Source organism: Talpa occidentalis, unplaced genomic scaffold (genome assembly GCF_014898055.3).
Source record: "Talpa occidentalis isolate TD23 unplaced genomic scaffold, MPIMG_talOcc4v2.1 talOcc4.10, whole genome shotgun sequence".
In the NCBI taxonomy this organism is placed as follows: domain Eukaryota; kingdom Metazoa; phylum Chordata; class Mammalia; order Eulipotyphla; family Talpidae; genus Talpa; species Talpa occidentalis.
The window spans coordinates 87,226,336-87,243,619 of NW_023600993.1; the positions used below are offsets into that span (position 1 = coordinate 87,226,336).

Sequence of the window (17,284 nt, forward strand, 5' to 3'; positions counted from 1 at the left end):
ACAAACATGCCTTTAAAGGGATCCAGAGGGTCAGGTGGGTGAAATGGGAGTTTTGAGAGATACAAGGAGTGTAAGGTTTTCTGAGAACAGGTGACAAACAGATAATCTCAGGGGTCTTTCTGATCATTGAGGATAAACACCTGGAGCAGGTGAGCATCCTAAGTGAACTCCAGACTCACCTGTCGCAATTCCATCAAACAGGGACAAGACTCGAATAGGTCGCCTTCGGGCTGCAGGAATCGCGGGGTATAACTTGGGGGCCTCCTGCCAGGTTAAAGAAGGAGGTCATGGAGATCCAGGTGCAGAGGGAAGACTCGGCCTCTGCAGGAGGAGAGGGCTAACCTTCCTGAGGGAGCCCAGCCCTGCACTCGGCCATTTCGGGACGGTCACCTTCATAGGAGCTCTGGAGAGTGAGCAGTCTGCCCTTTTTGACACGGAGCACAGGTGACACTGACACAGACGTGCACATGCACAGAGACATGTCCCCTTCCACAGCAGGGCTGCGGGCTCCCTCCGGGACTAGCCGGAAAGGAGCCCGGGAAGTCACTCCATTAAGATGTGAAGTGAGTTACTAACTTCCCTTTCTCCTTCTGTGTTACTAACTCAGAAGACTTGATTTTAGAACTACTTTTTCACTAGGCCCTTAAAAATCCTTGAGGCCAAGAGGAAGGGCTGAAGGAACACTGGAAGAGTGGCGAACTGCATGGGAGGTTTCTAGTCTGAGTCTCTCAGATGCTAATTTGTGTAATAGCTCTTTATTCCTAACTCTTGCCAACACACTTGGTTGCACTCCAGATCCCTGAAGACCAGGAAGAGGATGGTGCTGGGCCGAGGAGCCCATGGCTTACGTATTCGAGCCCCGGGTCACTGGTGAAGAAGGACTGCAGGCGCACGCTCCAGTCCTTGCGGCGACGCAGCACACCGTGGCAGCGCTGCGGGAGGCACATGTAGCAGCTCCAGGGCTCCTGCTGCTTCGCGTCCTCTGCCGTACCCGTGCCCACCAGCACCTCCAGGCACTCCACGCAGAAGCACCTACACGGACACAGGGAGAGGGAGGCTCTGTCACTGGTGCCTCCTGTGCACACCCTCCCCATAGATGTGTGTAAGCAACACTCGTGTCAGGTCCTGCGTTGCCCTTCCTCTTGGGCAGGAAGGTGTGTTCTGGGGGAATGCTAACCTCTTCTTTTCCTTCCCTACTGCGCATCCCCAGGACACACAGGACACAAGTTCTGCATAGAAAACTCTTCAGTCAACCTAGAATTGGCCCTTGTCCTGGGACATGCCCATCACTCCCTGTCCTCTCAGATTTAGCGCCTTAAGCCACCTCTACGAGCCCATACTTAGGGGAGGATGCAAGTTCCCAACAGAATCTGGTGCCCAGATCGGCCTGGCTCCGGCCTATGGGTGTCGTGGCCAGGGACACGGCAGATGCTCACCGGCAGCAGCTGGTATTGCTGCAGAGCAGCAGCTCACGGCCCTCGCAGCACACAGTACAGTAGGACTGGTAACCGTCATCATCGTACATGTAGAACAGCTCAAGGAAGCGGTCCTGCAGGCAGAAACACACCATGAAATCAGAGATCAGAGACCAGCGACCGCCAAGCCATGCTTGTTCGCTGGCTGAGGGCGAGGACACAGCCACGGACTGGTCATGGGCGACTTGGCACCCTTTTCAGGGACAAATGGCCGTGTTCTGTGCCTTGCTGTGGACAGCCCCCTCAGCTGCAGCACCTGCTCCTCCACCCTCTGCATGACAGGTGGTGGCAGGGGCCCGGGAAGGCCTCAGCAGAGCCAGTCTTGATGTCTATAGGCAGGTGTGTTGTTCAGTAGAAAGACAAGGGTATCACGGAGGAGGCGAGGGACTGTTAAGTCCAGGGTGGGGATAGGTAAGGACTTACCCGGCAAGTCTGGCAGAGCCCACCCTCAAAGAGAGGGTGGAAGGACACAGGGTTTTTCCTACCACAGGACAAACAGCTATCTGTAAGAAAGACAGGGAATGCCTGTGGCAACTCTAGGCCCACACCAGAAGCTGAAGCATTGTGTCTACAAGTCCTGACCCACTCTCCACACAAGCCACATCCAGTCTACTGTCTTCACTCTATGTCCCTCTCAACAATACTCTAGGTGGGGTTTCAACAATGAAATGTGGAGCCCAGCCCAGAACACGGCCTCCTCCAGCAGAGGCTGTTCTTGGAGGGCCTTACTTGAAAATCTTTGCTACTCTTGACAGCCCAGGACTTTGGGATTTTGCGGTCGGCACCAAATTTCTTGCTCATCATGAAACAACTTTTGACAACCCTCCACTGCCAGGGCAGCTAGTCCAGAACCTGCCTTCTCTCCCTATCAGGTCAGGACTTACTGCCAACACTGACCAGATCAGCAGGCCCTGTTGGTACGCAGCATCCCAGTCAGGCAAGAGGGGAAGGGAGAAATGAGTGCCCAGGTTTTCTAGATCACCAGGCACTGGTCCAAACCCAAGTTTTCCCCGTTTTCCAAGTTCCCCAAGTTTTCCAAGTGTTCTCTTCCCAAGTTAAAAGCTTCGTGGTTTGCCTGCCAGTCCTGAGCTACCACTCAGTAAGTGTAGGTAGACTAAAGGACAGCAAGATGAAGAAGCAGGGCCTCTCTGGTGGCACAGGGGTTAAAGACACAGTGCTATTCAGCTATTGCCAGCCACTGCAACAATATACTATCACAGCCTCTTGCAGCACAAGTTTGATCCCCCATCAGCAGGGAGCTAACCCACATGGCACAGCAGACCTCTCCCATCTAAGCCCACTGCTCCCCCAGCAGTGTATTTCAGTTGATCCGCCTGTTCTGTTCTCTACTCTGTCTCTGATAATCAACTCATCCCTGAACCTCTGGCCTATAGCCCTGCTCTTTTCTGCATAAATGAATAAATCCTTTAAGGAAAGAAAAAAAAAAAAAAGATGAAGAAAAGTTCTTCCTGGCGCATTCTGAATTCCATACACCTGAAGAGTTTTAATCCAGCAGGATTCCCAGGCAGGGCAGACTGGGCTGAGCTTGAGAGAAAGTAATGCCTAGTTTGTCTGCCTTCTACCTCAAAGCCAGTTGCAGTTTGTGCTGGGGTAGACTCGAGGGTGCCTCTGATCATGGTTTCATGGCTTGGGTTTTTTCCCAGCTAAGGTGTCCAGTTCACATACTGACTCTACCCAACCTCCATTCCACTTAGATTAAGGGACAAAATCAGTCTCAGCCAAAATTGGGTAACTCATATTGACTATAATGCCCACACCTCGACCTGAGGACAAGGAAGAGCTCTGTGTTAAACCTGGCAGGGCAGTCGAGGCTGGACAAGGCAGATCTGAGCACCACCTAGGACAAGGAGGGAGGACTTACGGGGAGAAGTATTACCTTCTAGGTTGCTCTTGTTGTTGGTAACATCTGAAGCCATTTGCTCTGTTGAGAAAAGAAGCTGTGAGCTGGGGCTCAGGGATACTCCCCTTCCCTGCGTGGCCCTCAGCATCTACCAAGCCAGGTAGGAGGGCAAGGGGTCCTTAGTGCCCTCAGTCGCCATAATCACCTCGACTCTGGTCTTCCTCTCCTCGGTCCTTGCCATTGTTATAACAGTTTGTCTTGAGGCGCTTGGGTGGGGGGCAGTACTCAGAGGTGGTTGAGTCATCCCCTGTGCGTCTTCGGGTCTTGTTCTCTGTGAAAGGAAAGAAGATGCCAGCAATGGGCGCTGGGGTGGCAGAGACCATGGGCCTAGGACGGTACCCAGCTGCAGCTGGGCAGGACGGGCCCATGCTGAGTGTCCTACAGTCCAACTACAGCCAAATCCCTGTCTCCTGCCCAGATATGTAGGCTTTTAAACAGCTTTTGAAATGTAGAAGAGTAACTTCTTGAAGACTCAGCGCAAAGAACATTAGACAAGCTGAATCTACAGCTGAAATCCTGCCTGCAAGGCAAGACATGCAGAGCCGACGGCCATGAGCAGCAACTGAGCACTTGACATGTGACTTTTGTGATGGAAGGACTTAATCTTCCATTTAATTTTACTGTGAATTTTAAATTGCCAACTGCTCTTAATTAGTTCGAGGAAACAAATTAGACAGTAACAATTTAGATCAAGTACTTCCAATGAAAATATAGCATCCAAATTGAGGTGTGTTGTAAGAGGAATAAAACAGATGAGATTGTGAAACTTTTAAAAAGGAACTATAAAATCTTAACTACGTCTCCTGACTATTGGAAATGCTAACATATTGGAAATACTGGATTGAAGTAAATGTAGGATTAATATTAACTCTGATTCTTTTACTCTTTAACGTGTTTGGAAAAATTTCAAATATGCAGCTGTTCATATTTTTATCAATTCCATTTGTATTTTTATTCAACGATACAGCATCATCTACAAGGGACATGGTTCAATTTGACTCTGGTCCTAGGAAAGAAAATGGTGCAGCCATTAAATTAAAAGAAAAAAATCACAAGAACACTTCAGTGAACAAATCTGAGATTATACTACTGAGAAACGAAGGGAAAGCAGGAATCCAACTCAGTGTCTATGAGAGCGGAAGAAGTGCACCCCAAGAAGGTCAAACTGAAGGCCACGTGAGGGCTGGGAGTGAAGGAGGGGTGAGTTCAGGCTGACTTTAACAGGTTGGATTTTGTTCAGTCACCAGGATATGCCCAGAAATTCAAAGTAAGTGCAGAGACAACAGAGCATAGTCAAAGGTGGAGGGGATACCGTGTTTCCTTGATTCTAAGCTCCCACTGCCTGCACGACGCAACTTCGACTTATTAAGCACTTTTTTGGGAGGAGAAACAAAATGAAACAGAAAATACTACGTTACAAATGTATGAACTTTCAGACAAATCTTGGGTTTCAGGCATTCCTGTTTCAGGAGGGACAATGTGCCCCACCGGTCTGTCTTCTAATGGAGGAAACATGGTATTGGTTCAAATATTAGGGTGGGTGACTGGGGTAGCTTTGTTTTGCAGTTTTATAAAGTACCTTCCACATTTTCCCCAATGAGAACTTTTTTCCTCTCAAAGAAAAAAAAATGCTAGGTACTGACAAGTGAACGGGCTAGGCTGTTTGTTTCACTAGAACCCTGAGAATTCCTAGGGCAAGTGAGGGCGTGTCCAGTGCTGACTGATGGCTAGAAGGCTGGGATGAGCTAAGGGGCAAGAGGGGCAGCAACTGCGTCTCCCAGGGGTGTGCCACCAGCTGACTCTTGCTGTTCTAACAGGGACGCATGCCCACCTGTTTGGTTGTTGTTGGGTTTGAGGCCCTCAACCCCGGTGGGTTTGAAGCCCCCATGTGCCCAATCGAGCATCGGCTTCAGTTGATCCTCCAGTGAGTCTCCAGGGCTACTGGGGAATGTCTTGCCAGCCCGCACCCTTGCTTTCTGCGAGATAAAGATGAGTCTGATTAACAGGAGGTTTGGGTGCTGAGCAGTCCACACGCAGGGATTCCCCCAGCTGGGGTGACACCCTTTTCACACTGGGCCCTTTCATAGCAGGCAGCTGTCTTAGACCCTGGCATATGAAGGGAAGAGGGGCCAATGCAGGAAGATGGGCAGGAGGCCTTGGAGAAAGAGTTAAGGCTGCAGGCACCAACGAACATCTCTTCCCTGAAAGGAAGTTGAATAGTCAGCTCCTCTCAAAGGCAGATCAAAATTAGTTGTCATTTTTTGATCTAAGAAAAGCTGCAACCAGCAGTTTGATCACCTCTCAGAATGCCCCTGATTTCTTATTCATTTCCCTAATTAACATGGATAGGTGTCATGTGATAAGTCCTATTATTACAAGCATCCTAACGATTAACATATCCAAATAAGCAAAGGACTCGAATGCTGGACAAAGGCCACTGGTCAACTCACATTAACATATATGGACGGGGCCTCCCTGGTGGCACAAGGGGTTAAGCACCTCACTATGGAGCAGTCCGCAGCCTCTGGGGCAGGAGTTCGATCCCCGGCCAGTCGACCAGGGAGCAGCAGCCCACATGGCGCAGCAGACCTCTCCTGGCTCACTTGCTGTTCCCCTCAGCAGTTTAGTCAGTCTGCCTATTCTATTCCCCACTCTCTCTCTAGTGGGTCCTCTCATCCCCGCATCTCTGGCCTGTGCCCATCTCTCGTGTGCATGAATAAATTTTTTTTTTAAAGATATATGGACGGACACAGCAAAATATATCTCAGAAGATATCAGGCCACCGCCAAGGAGAATAAAAACAGCTGGCCTCGCTGGTTGACCAGTCTTGACCCCAAACCACATTCCTCAAAGGAAGGAGGCTTTGAAGGCACTGGGCAAGAAATATTCACGGCTGTGCACCTTGTTACCCACTTGTCAGTTCTGGTATTCCACCAGATGGTAGTTGGGGGGGCCCTGGGATATCAGGGGGAAGGAATTCCCAAGTTTCAATTGGGCCTATCAGTTGCCTCCAATCTGATGACCCTGACCCCACCTTCTCCCAAGCCATCCTTGGCCACACGGTGAACTGGTGAGCTAAGCTGGCTTCTCTTACTGTAACTTTTCTCCAGTTAGCCCCTCACCACACACTTTTGCGTTACCTCCAGTGCATGATACATGGCCTTTCGGTAGGAAACCAGCTTATTGAAGGTCGCGAGGTTAAAGTGCTGGCTGAACAATCCCAGGGCCACGAGCTTATCTGCGCTGACCTAGAAGACAAAGTCACTGTCAACATCTACCTACAGTCTGTGCCTGGGTGTTGAGGGTCTCTCACAGGGTGATTCCTGGGGTTCAAGTTCATAGATTCAAAAGGGGAAAAAAGCAGTAAATTGATAATGGTACCAAAACTGCTGGTATACCACATAACCAGCACCACGGTGACCCTGCAACATAGGAAAGTGTGACCCTTGAAAAGGATACTATGTATTTATCTGTATTCTAGGAGTAAAAGACATGTAGTCACTGGTATGGCTTCTTTATGACTTGAATTTCATGGATGATTCTTCAAAATTGGGGATTGTGCACATGTTTCTCCTTCATGAACATGACAAATAGCAATCTTTGTGACCACCTATCTTTCATTAATTGAGCTAATTTAATGTGTGTTTAAACAACAGAGCTTTTTCACACTTAAGTAGCTATTTTGTTAAGTACATCTCTCAGTGTCTGAAGATCCATATTCTATAAATATTAGGCTCCTTGTCCCCAGGCCATGAATGAACTAATCGGACAGCCTTTGGGATGAGAGGAAAGTGGGTGTTCAGGGATGTTTATTGAACTGTCATGTGATGTTTTCTTCACTGCAATATGTGCTCACACTCATGCCAAGCTCCAAGTTGTACCTGGAAGCCTGACCTCCAATGACAGGGTGTATCCACCATTGAAGAAACCGGGGCTCAATGTTGTTGGGCACTGAAATACAGGTACTATCCCTGTGTCTCATGCATCAACTGAAGTAGTGCAAGAAGAAGTCACATCTTGTAACCACTACCCTAAAGGCCCCACCCTTTACCTTATTAGCATCAGACCCAGTCTTACAAAGCACATTTTATGTTTCACTGGGCCAAGGTAATTACAGGCAACCATGTTTTCATTTCACTGAAGCCTTTGCCCCATCTCTGCAATTAGCAGCACCAGGGCGAATGTGGGCCTGGGACTTATATCCTTCTGCTCCCTCTGCTGGCCAAAGAGGCCATTAGCATGCAGATTTAACCTAGCTACAGCTAGATTCCCTGTCATTCTCCTTGCCTCTTTGTGAACTTCAATGTATTTATGGCCAATGTCCCCGAAGCCCAATTCACAGGAAAAGAGCTTCAACTTGAGGCCAAATCCCACAACTGTACTAGATCAAATTCTATCCTCCCTGAATTTGCTGCACTTGTCAGCACCTAAGCTCCGGGCAGGTCGAGGGCTGGACCATCATTTCTAAAAGACCACGGCAGAAGTATTGTATGTATACCGGTCCAGTCAAAACCTCTGGACAGTTTAGAATATGCCTTCAGAGTACTCCTAGAATTCAGAGAATAATTAGAGCCCCCTCATGTGCAAAACAGCTCTCACCCAGCCAACTCTCATCAAAATTTAAAATGCCAATACCGGGCCTCCCCCGTGGCGCAGCGGTTGAGCGCTGGGTTGTGAAGCTGCCCGCAGCCTCTGCAGCGCCGGTTCCATCACCGGCTGCTCCGGGTCCCACATGGCGCGCAGACCTCTCCTGCCACCCGCTGCTCCCCTCAGCAGTGTACTTTGGTCCTTCTGCCTGCTCTGCTCCCCGCTCTGGCTCTGGTGAATTCTCTCACCCTCCCGTGCTTCAGACTGTACCCAGTGCTTGTATAAATAAATAAATAAATCTTTTTAAAAAAAAAAAAACTGCATGCCAAAGTGACACATCTTAATACATTTTAAAAAAAAAAGCCAATATCAACAAGTGCTGAAATCACCAAATCAGCAAAGAACTTTTTTTTAAATGCTTCTAGACACATCTTGCACACCCAACCCAGATGCCCTTTCCCCCAACCTCAGTAGGACAAAATGATCCTCAGCAGCAGAGACCTCCAAAGGTCTTTTCACTAAACCTTCGAGGGGACGTCTAACCCCTCAGAACTCACCCTGGTCACACACACACAGAAGTAAAATCAACAGATCACAAGAGGCCCCAGCCCCAAGACTTATCAGCTCTTTCTCCTGGAAGAGCAGACTGTGTTCTGGGTCCCACAAGACCCTCTATATCCAATTAAGCCATTTAACACAGGCAGTGTTTGTTCTCCTCTTAAACTCAAAAATGCCCTCATTGATTGAAAAAGCTGTCCCAATGCTATTGTCTTCAAAGCCTACTGCTGGGCCTACCTGGTGACACAGGGGTTAAAAATGTAAGTGCTATTAAACTATTACTGCAGTATGAGTTCAATCCTGGGCTAGGGAGATGACCCACATGGCGCAGCAGACCTCTCCTGTCTCGCCCACTGCTCCCCTCAGCAGTGTGTTTCAGTCAGTCTGCCTGTTCTGCTCCCCACTATCTCTGGTGAATCCTCTCACCCCTGGCACCTCTGGCTTACACCCCAGGTCTCGTATGCATAAATAAATAAAAGTAAATCTTGTGGGGAGAGGGAGCCCACTACAAAGGGAAGGAGAGCAGAACACTGTACCTTTGCATTGGCCTTGTCAACTCACCTCTGAGAACTTGCCGTCACCAAACCACTGGACCCATCGCATGCCAGACATGGCCTGACGCTTGGAGGTGACTTTCCAAGATACCACCATGGCAGGCCACCAGGAAAAGCCCTTGATCTTTCCCCACACAAGGTCCCCTATTCCAAACTCCTTCCCATCCTGGAAGAGAATCACATGAAGGAATCAGGTAGATCCAATGAGTCAGACCCCTGGGGCGAAAGGCAAACCCTTGCTCCTCTAACAGTTCAAGGCTTTGTATGGGCAGAGCTCCTTGGGAAAATAATTATCACTTTCAACTTCTCATGGTTCAAAAACTGAGGGCCTCCCTGGTGGTGCAAGGGTTAAGTTTAAGTCTCACTACGAAGCTATCTGCAGCCACTGCAGCATGTGTTAGATCCCTGTGCAGAGAGCTGCCCACATGGTGCAGCAGACCTCACATGTCTCACCCACTGCTCTCAGCAGTGTATTTCAGTAGATCTGCCTTTTCTGCTTCCCACTCTCCCTGGTGAATCCTCTCAATCCTGCACCTCTGTCTTATACCCCAGTTCTTGTATACATAAATAAATAAATCTTAAAAAAAAGATTTGTATCCATCAAGGCATGACTATGTTAAGACTTGTAATTCATTCAGCAGGTAACCCTGGGGCTTGAGTATTCCCTGGGAGGTAAGACAGGTCAAGGAATGCTGCAGCCCTGGGAAGTGGACATGGACAAACAAGTCAAGTGTCACAACCTAAGAGCAGCAATGCCTGGAGTGGCAGTCACTGCAGGGTCCACTTTCATCCCCTCTATTTGACCTTCCCAGTGGTACCTGATACTCGGTGCTGTCTGCATCTCGACCCTCTACGTCCACCTGTGGGGACTCCAGGCTTTCTGGCTGGCTGTCCTGGGCCAAGCGGGTGTATGGGGTGCTGCTGCTCTGGGGAACCACGTCGTCCTCTGTGAGATCGATGGTGAGGTAGGGGACAGAGGGGGACGGCCACGGTGTGCTTGCTGAGGACACTGTCCGTCGCCGCAGAGACTGTGGACGGAAGGATAGTGCTCGGACTCCAGCAACCCAACCCGATGGGTGACCAGACACGGGTAGCAGCCCTCAGCTGATTCCCGGGCAAGCAGAAACATTGAAGGCATAAGGTAGGACAGAGACCACACCAAGAGTGATTTGCAGGAACAAGGAACTGATGGAAAAAACAGTCTGTGGCAAAGGCACTATAACGGAGAGCAAGGTGGAGAGGAGCCAAGCCCAGCGAGGATCACTGGTTTCCTCCAGGGGTTCTGTGTTGTGTGCCCAACCTTGTAACAGCAGAGGAGGGTTGCTATGACTCTGGGGTCACCTCCAGACTAACCATGGAGACAATATAGCTCTGAACATCAAGTTGGAGCTCCTATCCAAGGAGGGTGAGAACCCAGTCAGAAGGGGATTCCCGCATCCCCACCACAGTTGGAGCCACGATGGGCCTGGCAAAAAGCACCAGGCTTCTGAGAAGTTCACCCAGGAGAGGACAGCAAGGCCCTAAGGAGGAAGAGTGTGGAGAAAGGACAGGTTATAGACTAGCCACTTGGGGTGGCAGAGAGTGAGGCAGACCTTCCCGACACCCTGAAAGTAGGAGCAGGGTCTGTGCATTCGGGGAACCAACCCTGGTGGTAGTTGATAACTCCACTGGGACTGGGGACTCATCCACGTGATGGCGGCCCTGCCGGCCTCGGGTGGAACGTGGGGAGGGCCTGTGCCTCTCCCAGCTGGAGGCACTGTTTCGGGTTCGGACCTGGAAGCAAGAGAGGATCAGCACGGGGTCTTCAGTGACTGGGGGTGCGGGGTCTTGGGCAGGGGGCTAAGAGGATGGCACTTGGTGGCACTTGAGAGGTAGCCAAGTAGGTGAGCCATCTGTACTAGTAAATTTCATGCCCAAACTCCCAGGTAATGGAATACTGGAGTTTGGGAGGGAGGCCAACAGGGCTGGCTGTGTATCTGGGCAAGGAGACTGTCTACAGTCTCCACATCAGACCCCACACTGCCTACTGAAGCTGAAGCTGGTACCTACAAATTGGATTGAAAAATGAAATCACGTTTACTGTGCACCAAACTTTTTATCCCAAAAAGAAGCATGAGGCCAATTGTGGACTTTTTCTGAAAGTAGTGGCATATTGAAGGAGACGCTCCTAACATTCTGTCTCAAAAATGGCATGAACTTTGGTGTTGCAGACCTGTGTTCGAACCTTACCTATGAAACCTCATGCTTAACCTGGGGTAGAGGTTATCAGAATCCTCTTCCGTCTATGCAGGGGGAGGATGCAAAGCCCAGGTGAGGAGACATTGTGAGCTGCACCTGAACAGGCGCCTGCTTCCTGCAGGGCCGAGTCAGAACAGGAACTGCCTTCTCAATTTCAGACCTCAGACTCAAGGATGGGATCACTCTAGAAGTATCTCCTGTGCCTCATTAGCCACTGAGACATCCACCTATCACCATAACCCTTGGGTATTTCCAAGAGTGTTCCCCAAAAAGTTTAAATCAACTCGTGGGCACGAAAACCTCCACAATGATATTCTTAAGCCTTGCTATCATTTTCCAATTTCAAAACATGTTTTTTTTCAATTTGACCCCAGGAGACCCAAGGCCTATTTTTTACGCAGGCCTCTGTGTGGCTGGAGTGCTAGGTTTTTTGTTTTTTTGGTTTTTTTTTGGAGGGGCAGGCAGGGGTGTGGTGACAACTTACAGCTGGGCTTTCAGATCGAGTCCTGGTTTCACGGAAAAGTTTTGGCATCACTGGAGTATCGGAGCCGTCTCCATCCTCCCCTTCATCTCCATCGCCCGTCAAATCCTTTACAAATGAAGCATTATAGGATGAAGTCCAGGCCATATAACTAATGCAAATGAAGCATGAAGTCAATGGTACTTTAAAAATTCGCGATATTGGTCCAAAGGACATAAAAATTTCAACTGCCTGATTTTTTGTTCCAGTAAGATTCTGCAGTCACGCACACCACAGGGTCACAGAATCCAGACATGACTGAGAAACTAAATGGAATCAAGAAACGGCAGGAGGGCCTCCCCGGTGGCGCAGCGGTTGAGCGCTGGGTTGCGAAGCTGCCCGCAGCCTCTGTGGTGCCGGTTCGATCCCCAGCTGCTCCCCGGCCACCGAAGGAGGGTCCCACATGGCGCGCAGACCTCTCCTGCTGCCCGCTGCTCCCCTCAGCAGTGTACTTTGGTCCTTCTGCCTGCTCTGCTCCCCGCTCTGGCTCTGGTGAATTCTCTCACCCTCCCGCGCTTCTGACTGTACCCAGTGCTTGTATAAACAAACAAACAAACAAACAAATAAATAAAACATGCCTCTATAAAAAAAAAAAAAAAAAAAGAAACGGCAGGAAAGCAAATGCCTACCTAGTGGGGGACCAGATCAATTGCCCCAATGAAGGGCCTGGGAGAAACCGTAGGCCAGCTGTCCCAAGGACACTTCCTGAGCCAACGACCAGGTAGAAATGGCAATGGTCGTGAGTCTAGTGGTTTAGATGCGGAGTGCAGGCCCTTTGCTGCACCAAACCTGCAACACCAGCACAAGAACTGCAGCAGGGCCTCCCCGGTGGCGCAGGGGGTTGAGCACAGCACTTTGAAGCTGTCCGCAGCCACTGCAGTGCTGGTTCAATTCCCGGTCGGCGAGGGAGATGCCCACATGGCACAGCAGACCTCTCCTGTCGCGCCCGCCGCTCCCCTCAGCAGTGCTTTCGGTCAGTCTGCCTGTTCTGCTCCCCGCCCTGTCTCTGTTGAATCCTCTCATTCTCCTGTGCCTCTGGCCTGTACCCCAGCTCTTGTATAAAAATAAATAAATCTTTAAAAAAAAAAAAAAAAAAAGAACTGCAACAGCACCAGCCTGCGGTCTCACTGGCATGTTACAACATTGAATTGGCACTTGTTAGTCATGGCCTTGACTGTGTGCATTCCTTTCTCTTTAAAATTGTAATGATACGGGCCTCCCTGTTGGGCCTCCCTGTTGGCGCAGGGGTCTGCAGCACAAGTTTGATCCCCAGCTGGCCAGGGAGGTGACCCACATGGTGCAGCAGACCTCTCCTTTCTCGCCTGCTGCTCCCCTCAGCAGTGTATTTCAGTAGATTAGCCTGTTCTGCTCCCCACTCTTATCTCTGGTGAATCTTCTTGACCTGCACCTGTGGGTGGCCTACACCCCAGATATTGGATTATGCATAAATAAAAATAAATATTTTCAAAAAAGAAAAATGTTTAAAAATATGCTTAGAGAATCTAGTAAAAAAAAAACTTCATAACTTACTAATAACTTTTTATGATATAAAAAAATTCTTCACATATATTAACAACAAATGCTCCCTAATGAGTTTGCTCAGGCCTGTGTGCCTGGCAGTGTTTAGATTCATCACTCAACGAGTACTTATTTATGGGTACTGTTTAGGTAAACCTCAGGGTCCCCATTAATGAACGTGGAAAATCCCCCTCAGCTCTGAAAAAGGCAGCATAGAGCCAGTACCTGAGTATAGCTTAGCAGGCTGGACACCTCCCTCTTAGACAGCCTTGAACTGGATCTTCGGCCTGTGGAAGAACTGAGTCTGTATTTCGAGGAAAGGACAGGGCAAGCAGCCAGGCTGGGCCGCAGCCACATCTTCCCTCGCTGACAGACTGGCTTCTCCCCAAATCCACCAGCATCCCAGGGATTTAACGCCTAGTCCCTCGTGCTGCAGCCCCCCATGCCTTCACAAGGCAGCAGGGTTCAGGGTCAGGCATGTATTAGGACCCAGAACAACACTCAAGTACAATGACAGCAGGCATCTGACTCTCCAGAACCTGCTGCCCATTCAGAATCCAGCAACCCTGTACTACACTTAAAAGAACAGCCGAATCTGCCGCATCCAGACACATTTCAAGTGCTCACGTGTGGCTAATGGCTATTATGGTGAACAATACAGACAAACACTTTCAAGCTTAGAGAAAGGTTCTAGTGGATGGCACAGCTCTAGAAGAGTTCTCAGCAACAGGCTTGGTCAATACAGGGGTTTCTGAACCGGATGGGGACAAAACCTCTGTAGGGAGAACCTGGGTGACCTGATGCAGTTAGTTAGGTGTCCAGGGATGGGGACAGGCAAGGAAGCAGTGTCAGTCCCAGGCTCCAGTGGAGAGAGGGGACCCACTGCAGAAGGGCATCAGACCCCCTGTCAACACCCCATCATTGCGTCTACAAATGTACAGGGGATCAGCAGCTCGGGATCACCTCCCCAGTGTCCAAACTGCGGGAAAGCACAGTAGGGAGGCCAGAGCCAGGGATGACAAATGGGTTTGGCTCTGTCTACACCCTCTTCCCTTCCCCAAGGAGGGAAGGTCAGAGCCAGGCCCTTTCCCCCAAACCTGCCTGAACTCCGCTAGGAGGTGCATGGTCTGCACAGGGACTGCCCACCCCTCCTCCCTACCGGGGCTGCCCACCCCTCCTCCACCTCTGATCTCCGGGGTGCTGATAGCCTCCAGGATGGGGGGCGAGGGAGCGTCCTTGGAGTCAGAGGACTGGTCGCTGCAGGCCCCGTTGGTGACGATGGAGTCTTCCCTCCCGCTGGCGTCCTCCTCTCCATTGAGTTGTCTGGTGTCTCCCTTCATTGTCTCCTGTGGGAGGGCCAGAGTGAGCAGGGCAGCAGGAACAAGGACAGGAGCGGACAGCACAGCCCCAAGCCCCCCATCCCGTGCTCTGTGTTCTCAAGCTGAGAGAAAACCCGTGACACATCCTCAGGGTGATCCTCCTGCCGAAGCACCCCAGGCACACTGTCCCCCACAGCCTGTCCCCCTGTCCCCCTCACCAAACTCGGAGGCTCGGGACTTGGTTCCATGTGGCCAGGCAGCCCGAAGGCTCAGGCGCTAGCACCCAGGACAGAGGAGGGGGCTGGGCCAGGGTCTGGGACTCCGGCTGCTCTCTGCAATTAGCCGGCCACTTCAAACAATGCCATTTAGAGCCCGCCTGCCCGGGCCTGCCTGCGCCCCGCTTGGTCCCCTCTACCCCTGGCCCCTCTCCCTGCCCAGACTCTGCAGGGCCTCAGGAAGCCAGTGCATTATTTTCCCTCCTGACCCCTTTGTTTGCTCTCCCTTCCCCTCAATCTCCAGGTCCTCTTCCCACCGCCCCCTCCTCCCCCACAGAACAGCTTCTCTCCTCTCCATGGCAGCACAAGCCCCGCCCCACAACAACCTCCAGGGCCCATTGGTCTGCTGGCCTGTCACTCACTCCCCTCCTCCCTCACCAGCTGGGGCTCAGAGTCCCAAGTTCCCAAGGATGGATGAGTACAGGCCAAGGACTGGGGCAGTTAACAAGCAAGGGGCACGCAGCAGCCTCACCCCCACCTCTGAACATTTGCCTCCCCACTGCTGCCCCTATCATCACTAGGCAAATCAGCCAAGACCAGCTTAGGCCACATCTTCACTGGGTGTTTCAAGTGGGACCCTTGACCTGGCCCAGTTCACAATATTTGTTGGCTGTAAGAACCTGCACCTTTCTCTCATTTATTCCTCTTAATGTAATTGTGATTTCCTTTTTAGAAAAGGAAAATTGGGGCCTCCCTGGTGGCACCATGGGTTAAGACGCAACCTTTGAAGCTATCCGCAGCCACAGCAGCATGAGTTCGATACCCAGCCAGGGAGCTACCCACATAGCGCAGCAGACCTCTCCTGACTCACCCGCTGCTCCCCTCAGCAGAGTATTTCAGTTGATCCGCCTGTTCTGTTCCCCTCTCTGGTGAATCCTCTCACCCTCCCACACCTCTGACCTGTATCTCAGTTCTTGTATGCATAAATAAATCTTTGAGGAAAAAAAAAAGGAAAGGAAAATTGACTCACATCGTTAGTCTCCAAGGCTAAATGTCCCATCTATGAGGGAGGGACCACGATGGGGTAGACCCCCAGTCAAACACCCAAGTACACATCAAGTTAAATAGCCCGGGTGGAGGGGGGCAGCAAACTCCAGAGGAAACCAGAATCCAGAATCCTAAGAGCAGCTAGTGTTCCTTTTGCTGCACTTCAGCTTGCCAAAACAGAACCTCAGTGGTATTGGGCAAGATCCCCGATTCCCACCCCTTAATTCTCCCTTTCCCCTACCAGTTCTAGAGGTCATTGGTCTCTTACCTTCCTATCCTGAAACCCTACTTGAAAAAGCTTCCCCAGTAGACCTACCTTCCCATGGCCCCCCATCTACCGGACTCACCCGTAGGTGTGGATGGCGTCCTTCTAGAAGCAGCACCTGGGGCTACAGGGATGGTGGGCTGCAGTGGGTGCTGGCGCCACGCACAGCAGAGGGCGCTGTGGAGCTCAATCCAAAGTGACCAGCAGCGCCCCCAGGTGGAAGTCATCTGTCACCTGGGGTCCTAGCTCCATCCTTTGCACGGTTTGTCCCTCAGGTTTGGGCACAGGGCAACTAGACAGAACGCTTTTCATTCCCAGTAGGGACCAGGACCATTGTCCTTGGATAAACTCAAATGCTAGTTAAAAGTGCTGAATCTCAAGCATCATTCTATGAGACCTACTGAATCAGGAGTGACAGTTTGCACAAAATCCCCAGGTAATTAATAAGCAAGTCTAAGTGTTCTGGTTATAAACATATCTGGATACAGAACACAAACATGGCTATGTGACGACCTCATATGGTCCAGGGTGTGCAAGGTCAAAGTTCCTGGTGTCTGTTTTCTCCTTGCATAGGTTAAGGAATCTTATCATCCTCAGGGGAAAGGGAGGAATGCCTGGCCCAGCCAGATTAGCTACTTCTCAGCCCCTTTAATGCACCAGTCCTGACCCGGAAGAACAGGCCAGCTGACCCACAGCCAGTTCCTGTGAGATCAAGTGGTCAGAATCCCAGGAAAACTGCTGGAGTGTGGTTCAGAGTAATTATTAATTCGCAGTGTGTTGCCTCAGGCCAAACTACTGAACTCAGTAACCTGGGTGCCTGGCTCAGGGAGGGGGGTACCAGGAGTGGACACCAGGAGGGTCCGTGGGGAGCTCTATGGAGGAGAGACAGATCTGTCAGAATCAGGTGGCAGGTCAGAGGCTGAAACTGAGGGGCATGCCTTCCCTTTCATCAGGGTTCCTCAGACAGACCATAACTGGGTCAACAAAAAGCCAGGCCAGAGTTTCCCTCTAGACAGCCCCAGGTGGAGCCTGCAGAACTGACATGAGACAATAATTAACTACCTAGG

The 17,284-nt window shown here is 50.6% G+C and overlaps 1 protein-coding gene across 10 annotated transcripts in view; it reads right to left on the minus strand.

Moving 5' to 3' along the window:
* The window catches only part of DNMT3B (DNA methyltransferase 3 beta), a 38,641-nt gene that overhangs the window by 9,543 nt on the left and 11,814 nt on the right, over positions 1-17,284 (minus strand). For 5 of the 10 annotated variants that reach the window (XM_037496973.2, XM_037496967.2, XM_037496953.2 and 2 more), the window contains 15 exons: positions 14,555-14,717; positions 13,597-13,658; positions 11,818-11,922; positions 10,740-10,868; positions 9,914-10,123; positions 9,103-9,261; positions 6,537-6,644; positions 5,228-5,372; positions 4,709-4,768; positions 3,542-3,667; positions 3,373-3,417; positions 1,899-1,978; positions 1,437-1,549; positions 849-1,032; positions 180-264 (listed from right to left, as the gene is read on the minus strand). In XM_037496973.2, coding sequence (XP_037352870.1) covers positions 180-264; positions 849-1,032; positions 1,437-1,549; positions 1,899-1,978; positions 3,373-3,417; positions 3,542-3,667; positions 4,709-4,768; positions 5,228-5,372; positions 6,537-6,644; positions 9,103-9,261; positions 9,914-10,123; positions 10,740-10,868; positions 11,818-11,922; positions 13,597-13,658; positions 14,555-14,711 — 1,768 coding nt within the window. In that variant the 5' untranslated portion in view covers positions 14,712-14,717. Of the gene's footprint in view, positions 1-179; positions 265-848; positions 1,033-1,436; positions 1,550-1,898; positions 1,979-3,372; positions 3,418-3,541; positions 3,668-4,708; positions 4,769-5,227; positions 5,373-6,536; positions 6,645-9,102; positions 9,262-9,913; positions 10,124-10,739; positions 10,869-11,817; positions 11,923-13,596; positions 13,659-14,554; positions 14,718-14,908; positions 15,159-17,284 lie in introns of those variants that run through there. The other 5 variants (XM_054697083.1, XM_037496982.2, XM_054697077.1 and 2 more) reach the window with 5 other exon arrangements.